Source organism: Salvelinus alpinus, chromosome 25 (assembly GCF_045679555.1).
Source record: "Salvelinus alpinus chromosome 25, SLU_Salpinus.1, whole genome shotgun sequence".
NCBI classification, from domain to species: domain Eukaryota; kingdom Metazoa; phylum Chordata; class Actinopteri; order Salmoniformes; family Salmonidae; genus Salvelinus; species Salvelinus alpinus.
This window is the reverse complement of record NC_092110.1, coordinates 6,353,024-6,380,472: the sequence shown is the minus strand read 5'-3', so window position 1 is coordinate 6,380,472 and position 27,449 is coordinate 6,353,024. Positions and strand designations below refer to the sequence as shown.

The 27,449-nt window shown below is 46.1% G+C and overlaps 1 protein-coding gene across 1 annotated transcript; it reads left to right on the top strand.

The window, feature by feature from the left end:
- Positions 1–1,868: 1,868 nt before the first annotated feature.
- ankrd6a (ankyrin repeat domain 6a) lies at positions 1,869–25,496 on the top strand. Its single transcript, XM_071365440.1, has 15 exons — positions 1,869–2,031; positions 9,557–9,639; positions 10,105–10,257; positions 17,756–17,854; positions 18,235–18,436; positions 19,055–19,149; positions 19,308–19,385; positions 19,680–19,784; positions 20,020–20,196; positions 20,290–20,445; positions 20,744–20,896; positions 21,289–21,402; positions 24,146–24,461; positions 24,704–25,065; positions 25,226–25,496. The coding sequence occupies exons 3-15, from the start codon at positions 10,117–10,119 to the stop codon at positions 25,412–25,414; spliced, it is 2,187 nt and encodes a 728-aa protein (XP_071221541.1). The 5' UTR covers positions 1,869–2,031; positions 9,557–9,639; positions 10,105–10,116; the 3' UTR covers positions 25,415–25,496.
- Positions 25,497–27,449: the final 1,953 nt, after the last annotated feature.

Genomic DNA, 27,449 nt, shown 5'->3' with positions numbered 1-27,449 from the left:
CCCTGCTTAGCCGGAAACAGTGAAGCCACTAGGGAATCAGGGAACTCAGGGCTAAGATACTCTTGACCTCCTGGAGCTATAGACTTAGGACCTAGTAGGGCAAAAGGTGAAGTGTCTCCTACGAAAGAACACTGAACACCTCAGTCAGGAGGGTCCCCCACGGGGACGTCAGGAGGGTCTCCCAAGGCTGAAACTAGCAGGAAACAGTTTGGAGGGGCTAGCAAGAAACCCAGGGCTGAGACCGGCAGGTTCCACCAAGCAAGGACTGACAGGGCCTGGACAGCAGGATACTGACCGAGCCACTGCAGCAGAGACTGGAGGGGGCTCCCAGGGAGGAGCAGGGAGACATCTTTGGAGAGCAAGTAGGCTGTATGTCGAAGGTAGGAGTAGGCAGATCCCACCAGAGAGCTCTGAGTGGCAGGGCTGGTCATGGCGCCTTCAGCAACTACAGACAGGGCTCCCGCATTATGGACCAACTGACATCCAGAGGTGTCAGCTGGAGTAGGTGTAGGGTTCTCCCTCAGGATGAACTCTGGTATCTTCTCCATCCCTGAAGAAGGCTGTAGATCTTCCTGCTCGCGAATAGGCAGGGAGGTAGGGATAAATCTTGAGTCCAGAACAGGGGTCGGCAGAACCTCTGTCACTGGAGATGGCACAACTGTGGGAACCAGTTGAGACTCTGTGACAGGAGCTGGTTGAAGCACAGTTGTGGGAGTGGCGAGCTGAAGCTCCATGGCAGGAGCCGGTGTAGTAGGCCTCACTACTAACTTGAGCTCCATTGTTGGAACATGCTGGATCTGCATGGCTGGGGTCAGCTGGAGCACAGTGGTAGGGTCTCAGTACAAGAGGCATCACTGCAGTCCGTGGTTCGAATCCAGGCTGCATCACATCTGGCCGTGGGCGGATGGAGAATCTTCTCTGTTAACTGGCATTCTTGGGCTTTAGCAGTTATCTGGATCCAGCTCGAAAGGACCATGAAAAATAATGGTTGCTACCGGCCATAATGCAGACTGTCAGCTTTAATTTGAGAGTATTCTCATCCATATCATGTGAATCGTTTACAAATTACAGCACTTTTTGTACAAATGTACTTAAACAGTATGAAAAATAGGGGTAGGATTAGGGTTGTAGAGAATCGAAGGCCCATGAATATAATAAGAAACCTTATGTGCTGGCTTTAGCACATTTTTTAAAATATTATGTATGTAATAGTAATTAACCCTTAGGATAGGGGGGCACATGTATGAAGGCCAGGCACTTTTATAAGGTATAGTGAGCCAATGGTCATCTATTAGGCATTTATTCAGTCATTTTGTTCTTGATCTTATAAATGTGTTTATTCATTCAGGCAGTGTGGTCCGCTGGTCTTCTGGTAACAGTGCTGTGGGAAAGGATGCTAGGCTTAGCAGACACAGCTCACAGGTGAGTGCAGGAGGTAGGAAGAAAACAGAGAGACACAGATGTACTGCCAGTTCCTTAATATGTTGGCTCTATATGTAATAACAATTAACACTTAGGAGTGACAGACAGACAGACAGTAATAACAGAGGAGCACAAGGAGAAGCAAAGACAGACAGAGTGACAACACAGGAGATCACGCACGGTGATGTGGCTGGTGTGCTTAAAATGCCAGGGCTGAATTTTTGTCCCAGTCTACCCTTGAGAGCGATGATACATCACTCTCTGCCTAGATAGCTGCAGAGAATGTGATGTTTCAGACAATAATGATGACAGGCGAGTGTACCGCCCGCTCTGTGTTAATCTGTCATTGCACTCCACATATACAAGCGTGTGATTAAACTAAATCCATTGTGATACGGCATCGGTTGGGGTGTAATAAGTGGTGGGGTTGGAAGGGGTATAGTAGAGCTACAGATGAGAACTATACTGGCTTGACAGTGTGATAGCTCTCTCTCGCTCTCTCTCTCTCTCTCGCCCTCTTTCTCTCAGGAAGCATGCAGCTGATGCTCTACTCCAGAGCAGCTGGGTTAAACTCTAGGACACACTGACGCCGAGGGGTCCAGGGACACAGTGAGTAAACTGCTTTTGTTCTCACAAATCACGTTGTACATGTTTGTTCATTCTTTGTATTTATTTATCCTTTATTCATAGAGGTTGTCTCATTTAGGAGTGTTTTCAAATGACATGTTTACTTGTGGAGCTGGATGAGAAGTTGCTGGATGAGAAGTGGACAGGACAATTGCACTGCACTGAGTTGACCAATTAAGCCGAGTATACTTATTGAATTGTGGTTTAAGTAGTATTTCTCTACCATTACTCCACCTCTATTTGTAATCACATGCAAAGAAAATAGAGTATTACTAAGCCCAAACATAAATCTTATGTAAAATTTCACAGCTGAATTAATTACGGAACACTCTAATGTGTTTATCTGATGTAACCTATGCAATTTGGCACATTTGTGTAGATACTGATAGCAATCCCTTGGCAAATCTGTATTCGTCTCTAGTGTTCACTGAACTGAGTATAAAGGTCTTCCCCTCCTCATCCAGACACTACTCCTGGGACTGCTTGGCTGGCGTGGTAAGACACCAGGTGTGTTAGGAGAGTGAATGACCTCAGTGTGTGTGGGGGGGGGGGGGGGGGGAAGGGGGGGGGGGGGTTGTGTCATCTCTCCCTATATGATCTTAATGCTGCATTAACATATTTTCAAAAGCTCAGTGAAGTCTTCACTAATCTTTTATGAAAGACTCTTCTCAATTGCTTAGTGGAGACAGTGATAGCAAATGCTTACCCAGGCTAATAGCTGTGCATGCGTTCAATGAAAGCAGCTTTTCTCCCAGTCATTTGCTTTAAACCTATTTAATTTCATCTGCCATCATAACCAATCACTCCAGAGTTGATAGTGGTTACATTGTGATAGGAAGCTTTATACTGATTATTAGGGGCGAAAGGTATCCTCGAGGTTAGAGCGCTGGGCCAGTTACCAAAAGATTGCTGGTTCGAATACCAGATCCGAAAATGTACAAAACTCTGTTGCTGTGTGTCACGTTCCTGACCTGTTTTCTCTTGTTTTGTATGTCTTTATTGGTCAGGGCGTGAGTGTTGGGTGGGCAGTCTATGTTTTCTATTTCTATGTTGGGTTTTGTGTTCGGCCTGGTATGATTCTCAATTAGAGACAGGTGTGTATCGTTTGTCTCTGATTGAGAGTCATACTAAGGCAGCCAGGGTTTCACTGGTGTTTTGTGGGTGTTTGTTTCCTGTCTCTGTGATTGTCTGCACCAGATAGGTCTGTCTCGGTTTTTGCACATTTGTTATTTTGTATTGTTGTTTGTAGTGTTTCACTTGTTCCTTATTAAACATGTTTAACACTAGCCGCGCTGCACTTTGGTCCTCTCCTTCACCCCTGGAAGAAAACCGTTACACTGTGCCCTTGAGCAAGGCGGTTAACCCTAATTGCTCCAGCTACGCTGTAAAACGATGACCGCACTGCCTGCCCATGTCTCCGGGAGAGTATGGATATGCAAGAAATATATTTCCATTACACACTTGTGTGTAACAGGACAAATATAAGCACCCCCAAATGATTGTATATGTACAGCTAACCTAGAGAGCTAGACAGAGAATACTAAGACTCATGTAACAGGCTTAACTGTATAGCTACTTGCTTAACTCTATAGCGTCCTTACCGGTACTTGCTATCAGATCCTCTGTCTCACAAACCCGCGACCACCCTCTTGACAATGTTTTAGCCAGCTGCACCATCTAAAAGCTAGCAATTCTTTGGCTTGGGAGTGGACATTTCAAGCTTTGTTACAGTCGGACAGCAGAATGTACACTGTTAATTTCTCTAGAAGGAAAGACTCATTCATGTTTATATTATCAACTCAGTCTTCTACCACAACCCTTGATCCTAGTGTTCGAATAGATTAAATGTGTGAAATAACTGGTGGTCCCAGAGACTGGGATGAGAAACAGCACCGCCACTATGAACACTGGGGCCCAGAGACGGAGATAGTTTGGGGGTTTGATGAATGTAAAACCCTCTCCTTTTCACTCAGATCATCTAGGGTGGCAAAATTCTGGTACCTTACCAAACATTCCCAGGTGTTCCAGAAATTCAGGTAATCTAATAGGATATGTGAGATCAGAATTTTAGAATATCTCTGATGTGGTTGTTCTAAGAAACCTTACTGAAGGAGGAACAAGGATAAGCCGAGCTGAAGGGTGCTTTGTTGTACGTACACACAACACAACCCCCTGATTAAGACCATATAGGCTTTCTGAGGATCAAAGGAACCACAGATTACAGATGCTCCCTGGCAACCATCTTTATTAATCTGACTGACTATCACGGCTCAGGCTAAGACCCAGATGCAGACACAGGAGGCGGATAGTACACGGGAACACGCTGGTAGGACTTGACGGGACAAGACGAACTGGCAACAGACAAACAGAAACCACAGGTATAAATACACATTAGGTAATGGGAGACACCTGTTGGGGGTTGGAGACAATCACAAGACAGATGAAACAGATCAGGGTTTGACAGTACCCTCCCCTCTAGGGGCGCCACCTGGTGTCCTACCCTGGGACATACCTTATTGGCCGGGGTGTCGACGGCAGACGTCTGCAATGAGTACTGGGTCCAGGATATTCCTGGCGGGGACGCAACATCTCTACTCCAAGCCATAGCCCTCCCAGTCAACCAGGTACTGGAATCCCCTGCCTCGAGGTCGAACACTCAGTAGGCGCCTCACCATGTACACCGGATGGCAACAGAAGGCAAACAGCAGAGGGGCTAAGGACCTTAGAGATGGGGAAAGGGCCGATAATACGGGGGGAAAGTCTGCGGAACATCACTTGGATGGGCAGATGCAGAGTGGAAAGCCATACCCTCTGCCCAAAATGATGGCGGTCCGCCTGTCGTCGATACCTGGAGGTCTTGAGAAGACCAGCCTGGGCTCTCTTCCAGGTATGACGACAGCAATGGACGAACATCTGGGCAGAAGGTATGCTGACCTCTTCCTCTTGCTCCGGGAAGAGCGGGGGCTGATATCCCAGGGAACACTAAAAAGGCGAGAGACCAGTAGTAGAACAGGGAAGGGTGTTGCGGGCATATAAACCCACACTAGTTGCTGGCTCCATGTGGTGGTATTGGTGGAGACAAGGCAGCAAAGTGTCGTCTCCAGGTCCTGATTGGCTCCCTCTGACTGGCCATTAGACTGGAGATGAAAACCAGAGGACAGGCTGGCCGACGACCCAATGAGGGTGCAGAATGCCTTCCAGAAACGGGATGAGAACTGAGGACCGTGATTGGAGACCATGTCGACCGGAAGTCCATGGATCCGGAAGACGTGCTGCACCATGAGCTGGGCCGTCTCCTTAGCTGAGGGCAACTTAGGAAAGGGGATAAAATGGGATACCTATCCACCACCATAAGGATGGTGATGTTGCCATGTGACGGAGGGTCACCCGTGACGAAGTCCAAGGACATATAGGACCAGGTGTGGTGAGGAACAGGGAGTAGTTGAAGGAGGCCAGCCGGAGCTTGCGTCGGAGTCTTGTTCTGTGCACACACAGTGCATGCGGCAATGAAAGCGGAGACGTCAGGAACCATGGTGGGCCACCAAAAACGTTGTCGGACGAAAGCCAAGGTCCGACGGGAGCCAGGATGACACGTGAGTCTCGAGGAATGTGCCCATTCCAGGACTGGAGCATGGGCAGAGTCCGGTACAAACATCCGGTTGGGCGGGCCCTTCAGTCAATGTGCATGGCAAAACGGACTCCAACTCCAACTCATGATGGAACCCGTAGTCCAGTCAGTTAGGGGGTTGTGCCTCTGTAGCCATGAAAACCCCAAAACCATGGGTACATGAGGAGACTCCAGGAGCAGAAACTGCATAGACTAACTGTGGTTGCCTGACACTCGCAGGTTGATAGGAACCGAATTGTGGGTGACTCTGCCAATAGAGCGCCCATCCATCACTCTGACATCGATTGGGATGGAAAGGGCTTGAGTGGAGATACCCAGCTCCAACACCAGGGCAGTGTCCATAAACTCGGGTGACACCGGATTCTCTTGGAAAAGTAGACTTTGGGGATTCCCGGGATTCATCAGAGGCGAGGTGGAATTCATGGACGAGAGAGAGCAACAAGGAACAGACCCCATCTCCCTCCTACGTTCCCGTAACCGCCCATCGATCCGGATTATCAAGGCTATGAGGGAGTTGAGGTCCATGGGCAGCTCCCGAGCTGTGAGCTCGTATTTAATCACCTCCGATAATCCGTGAAGGAACAAGGCTTCCGGGTTCCAGGCGCTCTCAGCAGCCAACGTGCGAAAATCCACTGCGTAGTCTGCCACACTACGGGAGTCTTGACGTAGTTAGAGCCGCTTACAAGCAGCCTCTCTCCCGGACAACGGAGAATCGAACACTTTACGTACCTCCTCCACAAACTCATCCAGACTGAGGCAAATGGTGGACTCTTGCTCCCACATCGCTGTAGCCCAGGCGAGTGCCCTCCCGGACATCAGCGTTATCAAGTACGCTATCTTTGAGCGGTCCGAGGGGAACGAAGAAGGCTGCACCTCGAAGATGAGGGAGCACTGGGAGAAAAACGCCTGGCAGGTTCCAGAATCTCCAGCGTAGCGCTCCGGAGGTGGTAAGCGAGGTTCTCGGGACACCGGCGTAGGCTGGGAACAATCGCAGCTGATGGTGGGGTTGCTAAGAGTCTGAGGGTTTATTGTTACTTGCTGCCTAGTAGGGAATCCGCGGAATTGCTCCAGCAATGTATTGAACGCATGGCCATGGCGTTCTGCCAGGGTATGGAGTCCCTCCATAAGGCTTTGCAGTAACTCTGCGTGTCTTCCAATGGAAAGTGACAGCGTTGCGGAGCTGGTCCGAGTCTGCTGAGTCAGTCATGGCCAGTTCGTACAATCACGGCTCAGATGCAGACACAGGAGGCGGATAGTACGAGTCTCAGAGGTCAAGGCAGGCAAAGAATCGTAATCCAAATCAGAGTCAGGCAGGTACAGGACGGCAGGCAGGATCAGGGTCAGGACCGGCAGAAAGGTCAGAACTGGGAGGACTAGGAAAAGCAAAAACTAGAGCACAGGAAACAAAACGAACTGGCAACAGAAAAACAGAAACCGCAGGTATAAATACACATGAGGTAATGGGAGACACCTGGTGTGGGTTGGAGACAATCACAAGACAGGTGAAACAGATCAGGGTGTGACACTGACTGTGATGGGATTATATTGTATGGTCATCATATCCCCTGGCCAGCCGGAAGCCTTTATGGTTGGAGTCAGGCCATGTACATAAAGAGATCAGAATGCATTAAAGAGGAGACTTATTGAGGCCACGTACAGAAAGAGGAGCCAGGTACTAGAATGGTTCAGTGCACTTCTTCCAGGACTCCCAGAAAAAACTGTGGCAATGTCATAACTCCGCCCACCTTCCTTCTATCCCATGAAAATGCTGAACTCCTTGCTTCTGTCCAATGAAAATGCTGAACACCTTTCTTCTGTCCAAAATAAACGCTGTAGCTGTGTCAACCAGAAGGTAGCCTACTTGCAATAGTAGTAACCTTTCCTTAGAGTTTCCTTTACCTCAGATGGTCAAACCATTTTTACATTAGCAGTCACAAAGTGCTTTACAGGAACCTGGCCAGGACCCCAAAGAGCAAGTAAAGCAGAAGCGAAAGCACAGTGGCCAGGGAAAACTCCCTAGAAGAAAGAAGCCTAGAGAGGAACTCGGTTCAGAGGGTTGGTCTTTGATGAGCCATCAGTATGTTGCCGCCCTGGCAGTGTCTGAACTGCTCCTCGTAGCCTCCTAGAAAAGTCAACAGGTCCACCATGTGGCTCAACACATCACCACCCAGGGGGACAAAGTAGCCATCACCAAGGTTGCATTTCCTGTGACAAATTCTTAGGTTTTTACATAAAAATGTAACATGATGTGCAAGTGACTTTGTCCCACGTCATACCTCTGGGTCCTGTCCCCTCATCTTTTGAGTGGCTTGACGATTATATCATCACATTTCTGCCAGATGCCTTTTATGACATTTTTGCTCATTGAAGACCATTTAAAAAAACTTACAAAAGTAAAAAACTACGACTATTTCATGGAAAACTACGCATCACTTTCATACCGTATCTCGGCACCCCAAACCAAATCCGCTACTAATGTTAAGGCAAAAGACAATATGACTGTGGATATAGAAAAAACTTTGTGTAATACACTTCTCACATCAGCTGGGCAGACTTTTCACTCAGTTTGTTGTATGAAATAACTAGAACAACATACTCCAGGCATTCAGCAAAGCAAGCAGAAACCAGTTCAACCTTCCTCCATCTGTCCATCCCGGTGTACAGCTGCAGTGGTAGGAAGTCAACATCTGGAACAGGGCAGCTAAAGCCAGATAGCAGGGTCACTGCCTTTCCTCTCCTCTACCTGCCTCTCTGACTGTACTGTCGAGCTGTCTATCTGTACTGGAAGACTTTACCATCAAGCCTTTGTTAAATGGATGGATATCTCACTGTGTTGCTGTCATAGCTCTGTCTCTGTGGTGTAAATCTCACTTGTGCACTGATCTGATGCACACATTGATCACACTCTCTGACTGACTGGGTGATGGATAGAGAGGCAATATAGGAAGGGGGATAGAGGGAGAGGAGAAAAAATGAAACCAGGTGTCTCCTAATAGTCCAAGGTGGAGGGAGGACAGATGCAGAGTGAGAATAATTTTAATTAGGGTTTAAGCCAAGGGGGGAAACTTGCGTTGCATCCCAAATTACACTCTATTCCCTTTATAGTGCACTCATTTCTTTTTTTTATACAGGGCCCATGCACAGTAAAGGGAATAGGGTGCCATTTGGGACACATTGGAGTGACAGGGGCGAGTCAAATGGTAGATGAGGAAACACTATGCATAATAGCAATCTATTTTACCCTGTCATTTTACAATCCCGACAGGTTTATAACCATAGCGATCATACAATTCACTTCTGTGCCTATAGCTTATTCTCCTGGGTGGTCTGGAGGCAGAGCAGTTGTGTGGTAGTATTATGGCAGGGTTTAACCCTCTCTGCTCCCTGTCTGCTCTGTGCTCCACTCCCAGCCTTTATCTGTAACAGATAGATAGCAGGATCCCCTCCGCTTCCCCCCTGTGGATTATACATGGGGTTGTTTACTGCCTTTAATTCTGCCGGCTGGCACACACATACGTATGTAGACACACACACCCACAGACTCGCCAACACACACACACACACACACATAAATACATACTCACCAATGCACATACTGGCTGGCATACACACATGACCACGTACATATGCAAGTGGATGTGCACACGCTCGCACACGCATGCACACACAGCGGCACTCTGTCCGAGAGCAGCAGATTATAGTTGTATGAGTGTGAGTGACTATTTGCAGTTTACAGTCTAGCTGCGCTCATTTCAGTCCATGTTTATTTGCCTACTACAATGCTGTAATGCCTTTTGTAAGGAGAGGGCATATTATATATTTTTTATAATACGTATTTGGATTGACCACATCAATCATCGGCTGTTTGACTTTTCTCAGGCATACCACTGCACCCTGACCTTTTTAAAGGGGCAATCTGGGATTGGGATACATCCTGCTGGAACACGGACACCCTGGATGAGGTAAGACAATGCTTTCAGATCAGATCAAAATATTGACCATTAGATTTGAAATATTTTCATCATATTGACCATCAGATATGGTCCTTGATGTTATTTTTTAAAGAGTGAAATCATTCTTGATGATCTGATACATCAGACAATATTCCCTATTAGATCATGTTTTTGTTTCCCAGATGAGTTTTTCATCCCATTACACTATCTTTACGTGATCATACCAGACTTCATTTGGTACATAGAGATGAATGGCTTTTTATCTTAGATTGCGTGTTGGAGGTTGATGCACTATTTTTGTGATTGAGATAGAGTTTACATCATTTTAACCTCAGTGTGTAATGTATGTTGCGTGTTGGGTTGCACATTAGTGATGTGTGTGCTCGTGCGTGCATACATTTGTGTGCATGTGTGTGTGCGTCCATGCGTACACGTGTGTGTTTAACGTTAGTATTCTGTGTGTTGTGTTGACAGTAGTGAGCAGTGATGAGTGACAGGGAGGCAGCCCAGGCCCTTCTGTCATCACAGGGCCACCAGACAGCCCTCCACCGAGCAGCCATGGTGGGGAATAGTGATATCATAGACGGACTCATCAAGGGAGGCTGCGCTCTAGACCTGCAGGACAAGGTGAGGGAGAGAAATGTCTCTGAATCTGGATCTGTCCCTATACAGTTGAAGTCGGAAGTTTGCATACACCTTAGCCAAATACATTTAAACTCAGTTTTTCACAATTTCTGACATTTAATCCTAGTAAAAATTCCCTGTCTTAGGTCAGTTAGGATCACCACTTTATTTTAAGAATGTGAAATGTCAGAATAATAGTAGAGAGAATTACTTATTTCAGCTTTTATTTCTTTCATCACATTCCCAGTGGGTCAGAAGTTTACATACACTCAATTAGTATTTGGTAGCATTGCCTTTCAATTGTTTAACTTGGGTCAAACGTTTCGGGTAGCCTTCCACAAGCTTCCCACAATAAATTGGGTGAATTTTGGCCCATTCCTCCTGACAGAATAGGTGTAACTGAGTCAGGTTTGTAGGCCTCCTTGTTCGCACACACTTTTTCAGTTCTGCCCACAAATTTTCTATGGGATTGAGGTCAGGGCTTTGTGATGGCTACTCCAATACCTTGACTTTGTTGTCCTTAAGCCATTTTGCCACAACTTTGGAAGTATGCTTGGGGTCATTGTCCATTTGGGAGACCCATTTGCAACCAAACTTTAACTTCCTGACTGATGTCTTGAGATGTTGCTTCAATATATTCACATCATTTTCCTACCTCATGATGCCATCTATTTTGTGAAGTGCACCAGTCCCGCCTGCAGCAAAGCACTCCCACAACATGATGCTGCCACCCCCGTGCTTCACGGATGGGATGGTGTTCTTCGGCTTTTTCCTCCAAACATAACGATGGTCATTATGTTCAAACAGTTCTATTTTTGTTTCATCAGACCAGAGGATATCTCTCCAAAAAGTACGATCTTTGTCTCCATGTGCAGTTGCAAACCGTAGTCTGTATTTTTATGGCTGTTTTGGAGCAGTGGCTTCTTCCTTGCTGAGTGGCCTTTCAGGTTATGTCGATGTAGGACTCGTTTTACTGTGGATATAGATACTTATGTACCTGTTTCCTCCAGCATCTTCACAAGGTCCTTTGCTGTTGTTCTGGGATTGATTTGCACTTTTCGCACCAAAGTATGTTCATCTCTAGGAGACAGAACGCGTCTCCTTCCTGAGCGGTATGACGGCTGTGTGGTCCCATGGTGTTTATACTTGTGTACTATTGTTTGTACATATGAACGTGGTAACTTCAGGCATTTGGAAATTGCTCCCAAGGATGAACCAGACTTGTGGAGGTCTACAATTCTTTTCTGAGGTTTTGGCTGATTTCTTTTGAATTTCCCATGATGTCAAGCAAAGAGGCACTGAGTTTGAAGGTAGGCCTTGAAATACATCCACAGGTACACCTCCAATTGACTCAAATCAAATCATTGACTCAAATCAGAAGCTTCTAAAGTCCTGACATCATCTTCTGGAATTGTCAAAGCTGTTTAAAGGCACAGTCAACTTAGTGTATGTAAACTTATGACTCACTGGAATTGTGATACAGTGAATTATAAGTGAACTAATCTGTCTGTAAACAATTGTTGGAAAAAGACCTTGTGTCGACTTGCCAAAACTATAGGTTGTTAACAAGAAATTTGTGGAGTGGTTGAAAAAGCGAGTTTTAATGACTCCAACATAAGTGTATGTAAACTTCAATCACCTTCAACTGTATATAGTGCATTCGGAAAGTATTCAGACTCTGACGCTTTACACATTTTGTTACGTTACAGCCTTATTCTATAATGGATTCAATTCCTTTTTTCCCTCTTAATCTACACACAATACCCCATAATGACAAAGCGAAAACAGGTTTTTAGACATTTGTGCAAATGTACAGTAAAATGTGTTTACATAAGTATTCAGACCCTTTGCAATGAGACTCGAAATTGAGCTCCGGTGCATCCTGCTTCCATTGGTTATTCTTGAGATGTTTGTAGAACTTGATTGGAGTCCACCTGTGGAAAGTTCAATTGATTGGACATGATTTGGAAAGGAACACACCTGTCTATATAAGGTCCCACAGTTGACAGTGCATGTCAGAGCAAAAACCAAGCCATGAGGTCGAAGAAATTGTCCGTAGAGCTCCGAGACGGGATTGTGTCGAGGCACAGATCTGGGGAAGGGTACCAAAACATTTATGCAGCATTGATGGTCCCCAAGAACACAGTGGCCTCCACCAGAAGTTTGGAACCACTAAGACTCTTCCTAGAGCTGGCCGCCCGGCTAAACTGAGCAATCGGGGGAGAAGGGCCTTAGTCAGGGAGGTGACCAAGAACCCAATGGTCACTCTGACAGAGCTCCAAAGTTCCTCTGTGGAGATGGGAGAACTTTCCAGAAGGACAACCATCTCTGCAGCACTCCACCAATCAGGCCTTTATGGTAGAGTGGCCAGACAGAAGCCACTCCTCAGTAAAAGGCAATTCACAGCCAGCTTGGAGTTTGCCAAAAGGCACCTAAAGGACTCTCAGACCATGATAAACAAGATTCTCTGGTCTGATGAAACCAAGATTGAACTTTTTGGCCTGAATACCAAATGTCACATCTGGAGGAAACCTGGCACCATACCTATGGTGAAGCATGGTCGTGGCAGCGTCATGCTGTGGGGATGTTTTTCAGCGGCAGGGACTGGGAGACTAGTCAGACTCGAGGGAAAGCTGAATGGAGTAAAGTACAGAGAGATCCTTGATGAAAACCTGCTCCAGAGTGCTCAGGACCTCAGACTGGGGCGAAGGTTCACCTTCCAACATGACAACGACCCTAAGCACACAGCCAAGACAAAGCAGGGGTGGCTTCGGGACATGTCACTTAATGTCCTTGAGTGGCCCAGCTTGAACCCGATCGAACATTGGTCACATACACATGGTTGGCATATGTTAATGCGAGTGTAGCGAAATTATTGTGCTTCTAGATCCGACCGTGCAGTAATATCTAACATGTAATCTAACAATTTCACAACAACTACCTGGTACACACAAGTGTAAAGGAATGAATAAGAATATGTACATATAAATATATGAATGAGTGATGGTACAGAACGGCATAGGCAAGATGCAGTAGATGGTATAGAGTACAGTATATACATATGAGATGAGTAATGTAGGGTGTGTAAACATTATATAAAGTGTCATTGTTTAAAGTGACTAGTGATACATTTATTACATCCAATGTTTTATTATTAAACTGGCTAGAGATTTGAGTCAGTATGTTGGCAGCAGCCACTCAATGTTAGTGATGGCTGTTTAACAGTCTGATGGCCTTGAGATAGAAGCTGTTTTTCAGTCTCTCGGTCCCAGCTTTGATGCACCTGTACTGACCTTGCCTTTTGGATGATAGCGGGGTGAACAGGCAGTGGCTCGGGTGGTTATTGTCCTTGATGATCTTTTTGGCCTTCCTGTGACATCAGGTGGTGTAGGTGTCCTGGAGGGCAGGTGTTTTGCCCCCGGTGATGTGTTGTGCAGACCTCACTACCCTCTGGAGAGCCTTACGGTTGTGGGCTGAGCAGTTGCCATACCAGGCGGTGATACAGCCCGACAGGATGCTCTTGATTGTGCATTTGTAAAAGTTTTTGGTGACAAGCCAAATTTTTTCAGCCTCCTGAGGTTGAAGAGGCGCTGCTGCGCTATCTTCACCACGCTGTCTGTGTGGGTGGACCAATTCAGTTTGTCCGTGATGTGTATTCCGAGGAACTTAAAACTTTCCACCTTCTCCACTACTGTCCCGTCGATGTGGATGGGGGGTGCTCCCTCTGCTGATCTCTGAAGTTCAGGATCATCTCCTTTGTTTTGTTGACGTTGAGTGCGAGGTTATTTTCCTGACACCACACTCCGAGGGCCCTCACCTCCTCCCTGTATGCTGTCTCGTCGTTGTTGGTAATCAAGCCTACCACTCTAGTGTCGTCTGCCAACTTGATGATTGAGTTGGAGGCGTGCATGGCCACGCAGTCATGGGTGAACAGGGAGTACAGGAGAGGGCTGAGAACGCACCCTTGTGGGGCCCCGGTGTTGAGGATCAGCGGGGTGGAGATGTTGTTTCCACCTGGGGGCGTCCCGTCAGAAAGTCCAGGTCCCAGTTGCACAGGGCGGGGTCAAGACCCAGGGTCTCGAGCTTAATGACGAGTTTAGAGGTTACTATGGTGTTAAATGCTGAGCTGTAATCGATGAACAGCATTCTTTCATAGGTATTCATCTTGTCCAGATGGGGTAGGGCAGTGTGCAGTGTGATTGCGTCTGTGGACCTATTGGGGAGGTAAGCAAATTGGAGTGGGTCTAGGGTGTCAGGTAGGGTGGAGGTGATATGATCCTTGACTAGTCTCTCAAAGCACTTCATGATGATGGAAGTGAGTGCTACGGGGTGATAGTTGTTTAGCTGAGTTACCTTAGCTTTCTTGGGAACAGGAACAATGGTGGCTCTCTTGAAGCTTGTGAGAACAGCAGACTGGGATAGGGATTTATTGAATATGTCTGTAAACACACCAGCCAGCTGGTTTGTGCAAGCTCTGAGGACGCGGCTAGGGATGCAGCCTTGCGAGGTTAAACACGTTTAAATGTTTTACTCACGTTGGCTGCAGTGAAGGAGAGCCCCCAGGTTTTGGTAGCAGGCTGTGTCAGTGTCACTGTATTGTCCTCAAAGAGAGCAAAGAAGTTGTTTAGTTTGTCTGGGAGCAAGACGCCAGTGTCCGCGACGGGGCTGGTTTTCTTTTTGTAATCCGTGATTGACTGTAGACCCTGCACATACGTCTCATGTCTGAGCCGTTGAATTGGGACTCTACTTTGTCTCTATACTGACGCTTAGCTTGTTTGATTGCCTTGCGGAGGGAATAACTACACTGTTTGTATTCGGTCATGTTTCCGGTTGCCTTGCCATGATTAAAAGCAGTGGTTCGCGCTTTCAGTTTTGAGCGAATGCTGCCATCAATCCACTGTTTCTGGTTGGGGAAGGTTTTAATAGTCACCGTGGGTACAACATCACCGATGCACTTGCTAATAAACTCGCTCACCAAATCAGCATATACATCAATGTTGTTGTCTGAGGCTATCCGGAACATATCCCAGTCCACGTGATCGAAGAAATCTTGACGCGTGGAATCAGATTGGTCGGACCAGTGTTGAACAGACCTGAGCACGGGTGTTTCCTGTTTTAATTTCTGTCTATAGGCTGGGAGCAACAAAATGGAGTCGTGGTCAGGTGTGCCGAAAGGACGGCGAGGTAGGGCTTTGTATGCGTCGCGGAAGTTAGAGTAGCAATGATCCAGAATTTTGCCAGCGCGGGTCGCGCATTCGATATGCTGATAAAATTTAGGGAGCCTTGTTTTCAGATTAGCCTTGTTAAAATCCACAGCTACAATAAATGCAGCCTCAGGATATGTGGTTTCCAGTTTACATAGAGTCCAATAAAGTTATTTCAGGGCCGTTGAGGTGTCTGCTTGGGGGGGATATACACGGCTGTGATTATAATCGAAGAGAATTCTCTTGGTAGATAATGCGGTCGACATTTGATTGTAAGGAAGTCTAGGTCAGGTGAACAAAGTACTTGAGTTCCTGTATGTTGTTATGATCACACCATGATTCGTTAATTATAAGTCATACAGCCCCGCCCTTCTTCTTACCAGAGAGATGTTTGTTTCTGTCGGCGCGATGCGTGAAGAAACCGGGTGGCTGTACCGACTCTGATAAGGTATCCCGAGTGAGTCATGTTTCCGTGAAACAGAGAATGTTACAATCTCTGATGTCTCTCTGGAAGGCAACCCTTGCTCGAATTTCGTCTACCTTGTTGTCAAGAGACTGGACATTGGCGAGTAGTATACTCGGGAGCGGTGAGCGATGTGCCCGTCTACGGAGCCTGACCAGAAGACAGCTCCGTCTGTCCCTTCTGCGGCGACACTGTTTTGGGTCGCCTAAATCAAATCAAATCAATTTATAAAGCCCTTCTTACATCAGCTGATATCTCAAAGTGCTGTACAGAAACCCAGCTTAAAACCCCAAACAGCAAGCAATGCAGGTGTAGGTGTAGAAGCACGGTGGCTAGAAAGGCCAGAACCTAGGAAGAAACCTAGAGAGGAACCAGGCTATGAGGGGTGGCCAGTCCTCTTTTGGCTGTGCCGGGTGGAGATTATAACAGAACATGGCCAAGATGTTCAAATGTTCATAGATGACCAGCAGGGTCAAATAATAATAATCACAGTGGTTGTCGAGGGTGCAACAGGTCAGGACCTCAGGAGTAAATGTCAGTTGGCTTTTCATAGCCAATCATTCAGAGTATCTATACCGCTCCTTCTGTCTCTAGAGAGTTGAAAACAGCAGGTCTGGGAGAGGTAGCACGTCCGGTGAACAGGTCAGGGTTCCATAGCCGCAGGCAGAAAAGTTGAAACTGGAGCAGCAGCACGGCCAGGTGGACTAGGGACAGCAAGGTGTCATCAGACCAGGTAGTCCTGAGGTATGGTCCTAGTGCTCAGGTCCTCTGAGAGAGAGAAAGAATTAGAGAGAACATACTTAAATTCACACAGGACACCAGATAAGACAGGAGAAGTACTCCAGATATAACAGACTGACCCTAGCACCCCGACCCATAAACTACTGCAGCATAAATTCTGGAGGCTGAGACAGGAGGGGTCGGGAGACACTGTGGCCCCGTCCGACAATACCCCCGGACAGGGCCAAACAGGCAGGATATAACCCCACCCACATTGCCAAAGCACAGCCCCCACACCACTAGAAGGATATCTTCAACCACCAACTTACCATCCTGAGACAAGGCTGAGTATAGCCCACAAAGATCTCCGCCACGGCACAACCCAAGGAGGGGGCGCCAACCCAGACAGGAAGATCACGTCAGTGACTCAACCCACTCAAGTGAAGCACCCCTCCTAGGGACGGCATGAAAGAGCACCAGTAAGCCAGTGACTCAGCCCCTGAAATAGGATCCTAGACTCGTGGCTGTTAATCGCTGCCAAAGGTGTTTCAACAAAGTACTGACTAAAGGGTCTGAATACTTATGTAAATGTGATATTTCAGTGTTTTATTGTGAATATATTTGCAAACCATTCTAAAAAACAGTTTTTACTTTGTCATTATGGGGTATTGTGTCTAGATTGATGAGGAAAGAAAAAAAATGTCATCAATTTTAGAATAAGGCTGTAACGTAACAAAATGTGGAAAAGTCGAGGAGTCTGAATACTTTCCGAATGCACTGTAGGTCCCCGTGGGCCCTGGTCAAAAGTATTGCACTATAAAGGGAATAGGGCGCCATTTGGGACACAGCCTCTGAATGTCACATGAAATGTTGAGGAATCTGAAGCAATGTTACTGAAATGTCACTGAATCTTCATGTCTAAAGACAAAGTCACATTTCCTTTATTTAATGTACAGGAGGGCCAAAAATACAAGCATTCACAACACAGGGAGGGATGTAATGTACCTGAACTGTATTAGCAATCTATATGAGGTCCGGGCATATGAATTAAATTACATTGTTAGAAAAACAAATGTTTCACTCCTTCTAATGACAGTCTCGCTTTTTCTGATAGGACGGTAACACGGCGCTCCATGAGGTCTCATGGCATGGCTTCTGTCAGTCAGTCAAACTGTTGGTCAAGGCTGGGGCTGACGTTCACGCCAGGAATAAGGTACAGCAATTCAAATGTGAATATGTTAGGTCTAGATCTGGGACCAATGATGGTAAAAAGCATTAGGACTGAAATGCGTTTCTGTCTGGTGCCTGACAGGTTTTTCATGCCACTCTCAGATTACATCCCAAATGGCACCCTATTCCCTATTCCTTTTGAAGTAGTGCACTATAATGAATAGGGTGTCGCTTGGAATTTTTAAAATAAAAAATGTGTCACATACACCGGATAGGTGCAGTGTTGTTTTACAGGGTCAGTCATAGTAGTACGGCGCCCCTTGAGCAAATTAGTGTTAAGTGCCTTGCTCAAGGGCACATCGACAGATTTTTCACCTTGACGGCTCGGTTCTGCCACACTAGGCTTTGTGTGTTTGTTCTTAGGCAGGAAACACAGCTCTCCACCTGGCCTGTCAGAACGCCAATGCTCAGAGCGCCCACGTGCTGCTGCTGGGAGGCTCCAGACCAGACATCAAGAACAATGTGGGGGACACCTGTTTGCATGTGGCAGCACGTTACAATCACCTGGCCATGATCAAGATTCTGGTGGGCGCCTTATGCTCTGTTACGGAGAAAAACCAGGCAGGTCCCAGCTTGATTTATATTGTTACTACAGCTCCTTTCAAGTCATTGATTACTTGTTGAGTTTGATGCCACAGTAGAGCTTCTGTCTGTCTTTATAACACACCCGTGTCCAGTCAGTGACTGCTCAACTCCGGGTAGAAGTAACCTTTACATAGATGTAGGATCAGCTTATCCTCCCTAACCCTGGGGGGGGGGCTCCTTTGACTGCTCTCACACCTATAGTCACCTCTTCCCTGTGCCCAGCTAGGGGATAGGGTTAGGGCTAGTCACCTGTCTGTTTCCTATGCCCAGCTAGGGGATAGGGTTAGGGCTAGTCACCTGTCTGTTTCCTATGCCCAGCTCGGGGATAGGGTTAGGGCTAGTCACCTGTCTGTTTCCTATGCCCAGCTAGGGGATAGGGTTAGGGTTAGTCACCTGTCTGTTTCCTATGCCCAGCTAGGGGATAGGGTTAGGGCTAGTCACCTGTCTGTTTCCTATGACCAGCTAGGGGATAGGGTTAGTCACCTGTCTGTTTCCTATGACCAGCTAGGGGATAGGGTTAGTCACCTGTCTGTTTCCTATGCCCAGCTAGGGGATAGGGTTAGGGCTAGTCACCTGTCTGTTTCCTATGCCCAGCTAGGGGACACTGCTCTCCATATGGCGGCTGCCCTAAACCACAAGAAAACTGTTCAGCTACTCCTGGAGGCAGGGACTGACGGCAACGAACGAAACAACGTAAGTGGATGCATCTCAAATGCTAGTCCATTACCATACAGTGCTGTACTTCTGACCAGTGTACTATATAGGGGGGATTGCATTTAAAAGGAGCATTGTCAACAGTGCAGGGACCTTGTCAGCAACGCGACCTTTCAATGAATTCCTGTCTGTTCCAGGCAGGGAAGACTGCCCTGGACAAGGCCAGAGACTACAACCACAAAGACGTGTCTCTCCTGCTGGCCAGAGCTCCTCAGGTCAGCATGAGATGTTTCTTTGGACATAGACCAATGATACACTGATCTGATACACATTATGAACTGATTCTGGCATCAAAACACCTCTTAGTGAACTTACATTTCCTTCCAAGAGTGACAGTTTGTTAAGGAGTATAAAGAGTGCAGATGATTACCCATCGCCTCGATGAGTAGTCAGTTTTTCCAGTCTGTAATCCAGTCTGTTCTTCATTTTATGCACCTTGGCTGGACTGTGAGGTAGCAACAGACAGTATAGTTAGTCGTTAGTTTTCTACTCTCCTGGGTTTTGGTCAGGTTCACTGTTTCACTAGAGGAAGGACGGTGAGGAAGAAAAGGGACCGGCTGAAGGCAGAACGCAGAACCCAGTCTGTCACCAGAGAAGAAATGCTGCCCAACAAGGTAAAGGCTGTCTGGGGGTAAAATTAGGCGGTGTATATTGACAGGCAAAAAAATGGATGACAGTAGACGGCGGTATGCTAACCCAATGTTAAATATGATGTTTACATTATTTGTGCCTCTTGAGTTATTGGGTTGGGATGAAGCGGAAGTCGAACCTTCATGGACCTTTGTGTACAATTGGACAATAAAGTTGTCTTCTCCTTCACCTCTGCCTCCTGGCTGTTTCCTTCATCAGGACAGTGGGTACATGGCTGAGGCGTCTCACAGTAGTGAGCGTCTGGCCAGCAGGGCCGGACTCAACAGAGCAGGGCTGCCTCACCATCATCACCACCGCCTTCACTACAGTAAAACATCAGTCACCCCAACCAGCCCTTACCACAGAAGGAGAAGACATAAGCTTTTCAAAGAACAGGTGATTGGGGGTGTCTCAGGGGATTGGGTTGTGAGGATAAAGACAATTTCTGTTCTCTGCAAGATAATGGACAATAAAGTCTTCTTCTTCCAGGCCTTGGCAGAGGATACTCCTAGAAGAAGAATGAATGGCCATCCCGACCTCCACAGGAAGAGCAGACTGTGTACATATGATGAAGCCCCTCCTCACAACGGCAAAACCTATCAGCTATACACCCTGTACCGCGACAAGGACGGCAATGTCAAACAGGTCAGTCACTACGCTGCAAAATTCTGATCATTTCCAAAATTCCCAGGTTTTCGTGAAACCCCAGATAGAAGATTCCCATACCACCTTTTTATTTCCTCTTGAAGTTATTGAAATGTTTCAACCCTAGGGGTGGGGTGTCCATAACTGAAGTGGTAGTAGTGGTACAGTACAGTAGAAGTATTGTTGTTGCTGTTGATATTGGTAATATAAGAGATCTAGAAAGAAACCAATGAAAGAAATCTAAAGAAAAGATGTAAAACAAATATCACAATTATACACGATTGTGTTGCCTGGTCAGGCCCCAGCCAATGGCTGCCACTGTAAGCCCCTGATCAAGAGGCTAGAGGGAGAGCTGAACGCCACTAAAGAGGAGATGAGGACACAGATGCTGACGGTTCAGGAGCAAGTCTATACTAGGCTTGGGAGGATGGACCGCAAGAGCATACACCAGGTCTGTCTGCTACCAGTCAATTCAATTCAACTTTGTTGCACACATGGCTTTTTCTGTCTCATACAGAAAGATAAACTACAAATACAGCCTGTAAACCTCTACTAGAATTTGTGTGGACAATTGTGTGGAAATGACATGAATGACATATAGATGTAGGATCTTATTTTGATCACTCTTTTGTGGCTGAGAATTTTCCTGCAACCCTGTAGTGTATTTGAGGTTTGAAAGGCTTCTAAAGTTTGTAATATCCACTTAAAAATGTCAGACTTGATTTGCTGCGTCATTTGTATTTGATTTTTTATCCACCATTTTATCTCCATATTCCCCCTATAACGCAACACTTTTGAATGCTATTTGAGATGCAAGCTGCTGTTCGGCGTTGTGTTGATCAGATCAAAGTGCTGGACATGCTGACCCAGGAGAGGGTGGCAGCAGAGAGGATGGAGTGTCTCTACAGGATGGACCAGAGAGCTGCCCAGGGCAGAGAGGAGGCACAGAGGAGACAGGTATTGTATTACATGGCACAACCACACCCTTATATACCTTCTGTCTACATCCCAAATGGCACTCTATTCCCTATATAGTGTACTACTTTTAACCAGGGCCTTATTCACCCTTCTTAATAACGTCTGAAACGTATTCACAACATCTCTAATTAACCTCTTCACTAACCCACATCCTGTGAAAACATGACAACATGTATTTCTGGTGTTCATTCACACACCAAGCAGGCAGCAGTGACCCTAACCCCTATGTTTCTCTGGTTGTTCACACACAAAACAGGCAGCAGTCACCCTAATCCTAACCCTAACCCCTGGGTTTGCGTCCCTTTGATATTTTAAGTAGAAATTGTGCACCATTTCTATTTTTTTAAGCCTGTTAAATTAACTGATGTGCCTTTTAATATAGACCACATGAAGAATTTAATAAATCAGATTTTTAATAAAGACATTCAACATTTTGACATGTTCCTCCTTTGTAGACTTCAATGAAGATCTTATCCCACTTAATCGCAAAATTTCTCCAGGTTTGCAAAGCCCTAGTTATTTTGTTGCTTTGACAAAGTAATTTCTGAAAATTATTATTTAGTTGATGGGATTAGTGATTAATTTACATCTGTCCCTCATTTTAAGGTCAACCCTGTTATGTGAACTGAATTGTCATTTTAATGTGTTGAAACTATTCCTTTTGAAATATTTTGTGTCTAAAGAAAAATGTAACATCTAATAGTAAAACTACAGTGTAAAACAGGTGAGCTGGTTGTACTCTTTTTGAACACGGTGTTTTAGCGTGGAAAAGTGAGCAAGTCGAACATAACATGTCAACCCTGTTACTCACAAATAGACAGGCTAAAAATGTTTTAGCAATTAAACATTCTGGGTGAAGCTTACTTTCAATTGTCTCTCTCTGTTGCACACAACAAACTTCCTTTCCCCCGCCCCAGGGATTAATGGCTGTTTCGAGGTGAAATCATCAACAATGTTACAGTCAACCCTGTTACTTTATTTGGCACAACTTCTATAGGGTAGGGGTCAGCATTCGGAATTTTGGATGAAAAGCATGCCCAAATTAAACTGCCTGCTACTCGGGCCAAGAAGATATGATATGCATATAACTGGTAGATTTGGATAGAAAACACTCTAAAGTTTCCAAAACTGTTAAAATAGTGTCTGTGAGTATAACAGAACTGATTTGGCAGGCGAAAACCTGAGAAAAATCCATTCAGGAAGTAGGATTTATTTTGATTTTGTAGTTTTCTATTCAATGCCATTACAGTATCCATTGACTTAGGACTCAAATTGCAGTTCCTATGCCTTCCACTAGATGTCAACAGTCTTTAGAAATAGTTTCAGGCTTGTATTCTGAAAAATTAGGGAGTAAGAGCAGTCTGAATGAGTGAACCCTGCCTTGTCACAGAGCTTTTTCATGCACGCGACCGAGAGTGCCTTTTATGTTAACGACGTTATTGTCCGGTTGAAATATTATCGATTATTTAGGCTAAAAACAACCTGACGAGGGGCCTCCAGGGTGGCGCAGTGGTCTAGGGCACTGCATCGCAGTGCTAGCTGCGCCACCAGAGTCTCTGGGTTCGCGCTCTGTCGCAGCCGGCCGCGACCGGGAGGGCCGCGACCGGGAGGTCCGTGGGGCGACGCACAATTGGCATAGCGTCGTCCGGGTTAGGGAGGGTTTGGCCGGTAGGGATATCCTTGTCTCATCGCGCTCCAGCGACTCCTGTGGCGGGCCGGGCGCAGTGCGCGCTAACCAAGGGGGCCAGGTACACGGTGTTTCCTCCGACACATTGGTGCTGCTGGCTTCCGGGTTGGAGGCGCGCTGTGTTAAGAAGCAGTGCGGCTTGGTTGGGTTGTGCTTCGGAGGACGCATGACTTTCGACCTTCGTCTCTCCCGAGCCCGTACGGGAGTTGTAGCGATGAGACAAGATAGTAATTACTAGCGATTGGATACCACGAAAATTGGGGAGAAAATGGGATAAAATGTAAAAAAAAATAAACAATTAAAACTGACGATTTAATATAAACATCGTTTGACATGTTTCTATGAACTTTACGGATACAATTTAGATTTTTTGTCTGCCTGTTGTGACTGCGTTTGAGCCTGTGGATTACTGAAGAAAACGCGCGAACAAAACGGAGGTTTTTAGATATAAAGAGAGACTTTATCGAACAAAAGGAACATTTATTGAGTAAATGAATGTCTTCTGAGTGCAACCATATGAAGATCATCAAAGGTAAGTGATTAATTTTATCTCTATTTCTGACTTGTGAAACTCTTCTACTTGGCTGGTTACTGTTTTTAATGATTTGTCTGCTGGGCTATGTTCTCAAATAATCGTAAGGTATGCTTTCGCCGTAAAGCATTTTTAAATCTGACACCGTGGTAGGATTCACAAGAAGTTCATCTTTAAACCTATGTAAAATATGTTTTGTTTTCTGAATTTTTATAGAGAGTACTTCTGTATTTGAATTTGGCGCTCTGCCATCTCACTGGATGATGGCCAGGTGGGACGCTAGTGTCCCACATACCCTAGAGAGGTTTTAATAGGCACTTACTATATTAATTTTCTTATTTAACCACTTTAACCACCAGAAAAATAATTTGTTATGACGTTGAACATGTGCTCTTTATGACAGAATGTGAAAATTAGATGAAATCAAAAGTTACACTACTCAGAAGGCACACAATTTGTGGAACGACCCCCCTATGTCTCTCTGGTGTTCACACCCCAAGCAGGCAGCAGCGACCCAGGAGTTGAAGAGGTGGTGCATGACTCAGATCCAGGATATGGACCTCCACCTCCCAGCCGACCCCCAGTACTACAAGCTGCTCCCCTCGCCGTCTGTGGGGGACGATGGCGACTCAGAGTGCCTCCCCCTGCTCTCTGTCTTCTCTGGGGACAGCAGCAGCTCTCTGGCTACCTACGTCAACCTGCTGCCATGTCCCTCACCCTCAACCACCCACAATGCACCACACAGTCCGGCGATGGAGCAGGGCCAGGGTCAGGGGTCGGGCAGGAAGTACTTTGAGCTAAAGCTGGACAGATCACCAGGTGGGTGTTAGGAGGAGCATGATAATGAGGATGAGACATGGGAAGGTGGTTCCAGAAATCAAGTCACAATCTAAAAAAGAAAGTCCAATCGGATTTCTAAAGTAAGAATTTGTTTAACCTTGTCCCAAAATTTTGGGTGATGAAGTTGTGGGGTTGACAGTAGGTCTAGGTCTTACACCTCTGATATTAGAAAATGCACAAGCTTGAAAAACAAGCTCCTTTTCTCGGTCCTCTCTTCTCAGATAACTACCAGAACACTACTCTTCTCCCTCTGCCAGCTCACCACCATCACGCAGGAATCCTCCTGAGCTCTACCGCCCCCCGTTGTCAGCATCCAGAACTGCTCGACAATCACATTCCGGGGCTGATCTGGGAGGGCTGCTCCAGCAGTGTCAGCAGCAGCCAGTCTCCCACCAGCAACTGGAAGCAGGGCCGGGGCCAGGACAGTCATGGCTGGCACCACAGAAAGCACCTCCGGGACCGGATCAGGACGCGCGGCCTGATGAGACCACCCAGTGTCGGGACCAGGACCCTGGAGTTCTTCATGGACAGACCCCCTGAGCCCACATTCAGTCAGGAGAGAAACAACCTACACGCCATGGAGGTAACTAATGACAAGATAGCTGTGGTGAATACTATATCAATTGCTTCACATTGCCCTCTGGTGGGCTGTCGACCGATGATTCCTTTTCACTTCTGGGAAGGGGTTGTGTGTGGAGAAGGGGTAACTTCTTCTTCACTTACTTCATGTATTTTTGTTGCAGGTGACCCAGAGGTTCTTTGAGACAGTGTCCACTCAGCTGGAGTGCTGGTATGAGAGGAAGATCCAGGATGCCAAGCGGCAGGCAGAGCTCAGGGCACAGCAGGACAGGGCCGAACTCCTGCAGCGAATTAGAAGCCTGGAGGAGGAGCTTGAACAGCTCAGGATGACCAATGGGAGCACAGACAGTTGATGCCAACCGGGCTGACATGAGTTTGAGCAGAGGAAGAGGCGAAGCGAGAGGGTTTACTCTGCCCAAAATCTGTCCACGAAAAGTGAGGAATTTTTTATGGAGGACAATGAGTCGAATTTGGTTAAGAAAAACTTGAATTGCTTACTTGATCAAATAAAAGCATGTGGAATTTCGCCAACTTAAAAAAGATTCAACTTAATCTGAGTTGTGCCTTTTGTTCACACGCGTATCTGCCCTCTCATTGGCTAGAATAGTCCCACCTAATCTCGACTACTTTGGCCTGCCTTCCATCAAAGACAATACAGTGCTTCCATCTTTGAGGACACTCATTTCCAATGTTAGTGTTCACTCGACTATCTTGTCAATATAATAGATTGTCTTTGGTTTGACCCTTACCTTAACCTAATTGTAACCAATTTGAAAATGAAATATCTTATCTGCTACGTTTTTCCCATTTATTGCTTATACAGTGCCTTGCAAAAGTATTCATCCCCATTGGCGTTTTTCCTATTTTGTTGCTTTACAACCTGCAATTTAAATTGATTTTTATTTGGATTTCATGTAATGGAATTGTATTCACCCCCTTTGCTATGAAGCCCCTAAATAAGATCTGGTGCAACCAATTTACCTTCAGAAGTCACATAATTAGTTAGATTTCACAGAGGTGGACATTATTTAAGTGTCACATGATCTGTGACATGATCTCAGTATACATACACCTGTTCTGAAAGGCCCCAGAGTCTGCAACACCACTAAGCAAGGGGCACCACCAAGCAAGCAGCACCATGAAGCCCAAGGAGCTCTCCAAACAGGTCAGGGACAAAGTTATGGAGAAGGGTGGGGTTATAAAAAAATACCCGAAACTTTGAACATCCCACGGGGCAACATTAAATCCATTATTAAAAAAGGAAAGAACATGGCACCACAACAAACCTGCCAAGAGAGGGCCGCCCACCAAAACTCACAGACCAGGCAAGGAGGGCATTAATCAGAGAGGCAACAAAGAGACCAAAGATAACCCAGAAGGAGCTGCAAAGCTCCACAGCGGAGATTGGAGTATCTGTCCATAGGACCACTTTAAGGCGTACACTCCACAGAGCTGGGCTTTACGGAAGAGAAAAAAGCCATTACTTAAAGAAAAAAATAAGCAAACATGTTTGGTGTTCGCCAAAAGGCATGTGGGAGACTCCCCAAACATATGGAAGAAGGTACTCTGGTCAGTTGAGACTAAAATGTAGCTTTTTGGCCATCAAGGAAAACGCTATGTCTGGCGCAAACCCAGCACCTCTCATCACCCCGAGAATACCATCCCCACAATGAAGCATGGTGGTGGCAGCATCATGCTGTGGGGATGTTTTTCATCGGCAGGGACTGGGAAACTGGTCAGAATTGAAGGAATGATGGATGGCGCTAAATACAGAGAATTCTTGAGGGAAACCTGTTTCAGTCTTTCAGAGATTTGAGACTGGGACGGAGGTTCACTTTCCAGCAGGACAATGACCCTAAGCATACTGCTAAAGCAACACTCGAGTGGTTTAAGGGAAACATTTAAATGTCTTGGAATGGCCTAGTCAAAGCCCAGACCTAAATCTAATTGAGAATATGTGGTATTACTTAAAGATTGCTGTACACCAGGGGAACCCATCCAACTTGAAGGAGCTGGAGCAGTTTTGCCTTGAATAATGGGCAAAAATCGCAGTGGCTAGAAGTGCCAAGCTTATAGACACATACCCCAAGAGACTTGCATCTGTAATTGCTGCAAAAGGTGGCTCTACAAAGTATTGACTTTAAGGGGGTGAATAGTTATGCATGCTCAAGTTTTCAGTTTTTTTAGTCTTTGTTTCACAATAAAAAATATTTTGCATTTTCAAAATAGTAGGCATGTTGTGTAAATCAAATGATACAAACCCCCCCAAAATCTATTTTAATTCCAGGTTGTAAGGCAACAAAATAGGAAAAATGCCAAGGGGGGTGAATACTTTCGCAAGCCACTGTAGCTGCTCCTATGCAGCGTTCCACTTTAATACGGGTTACT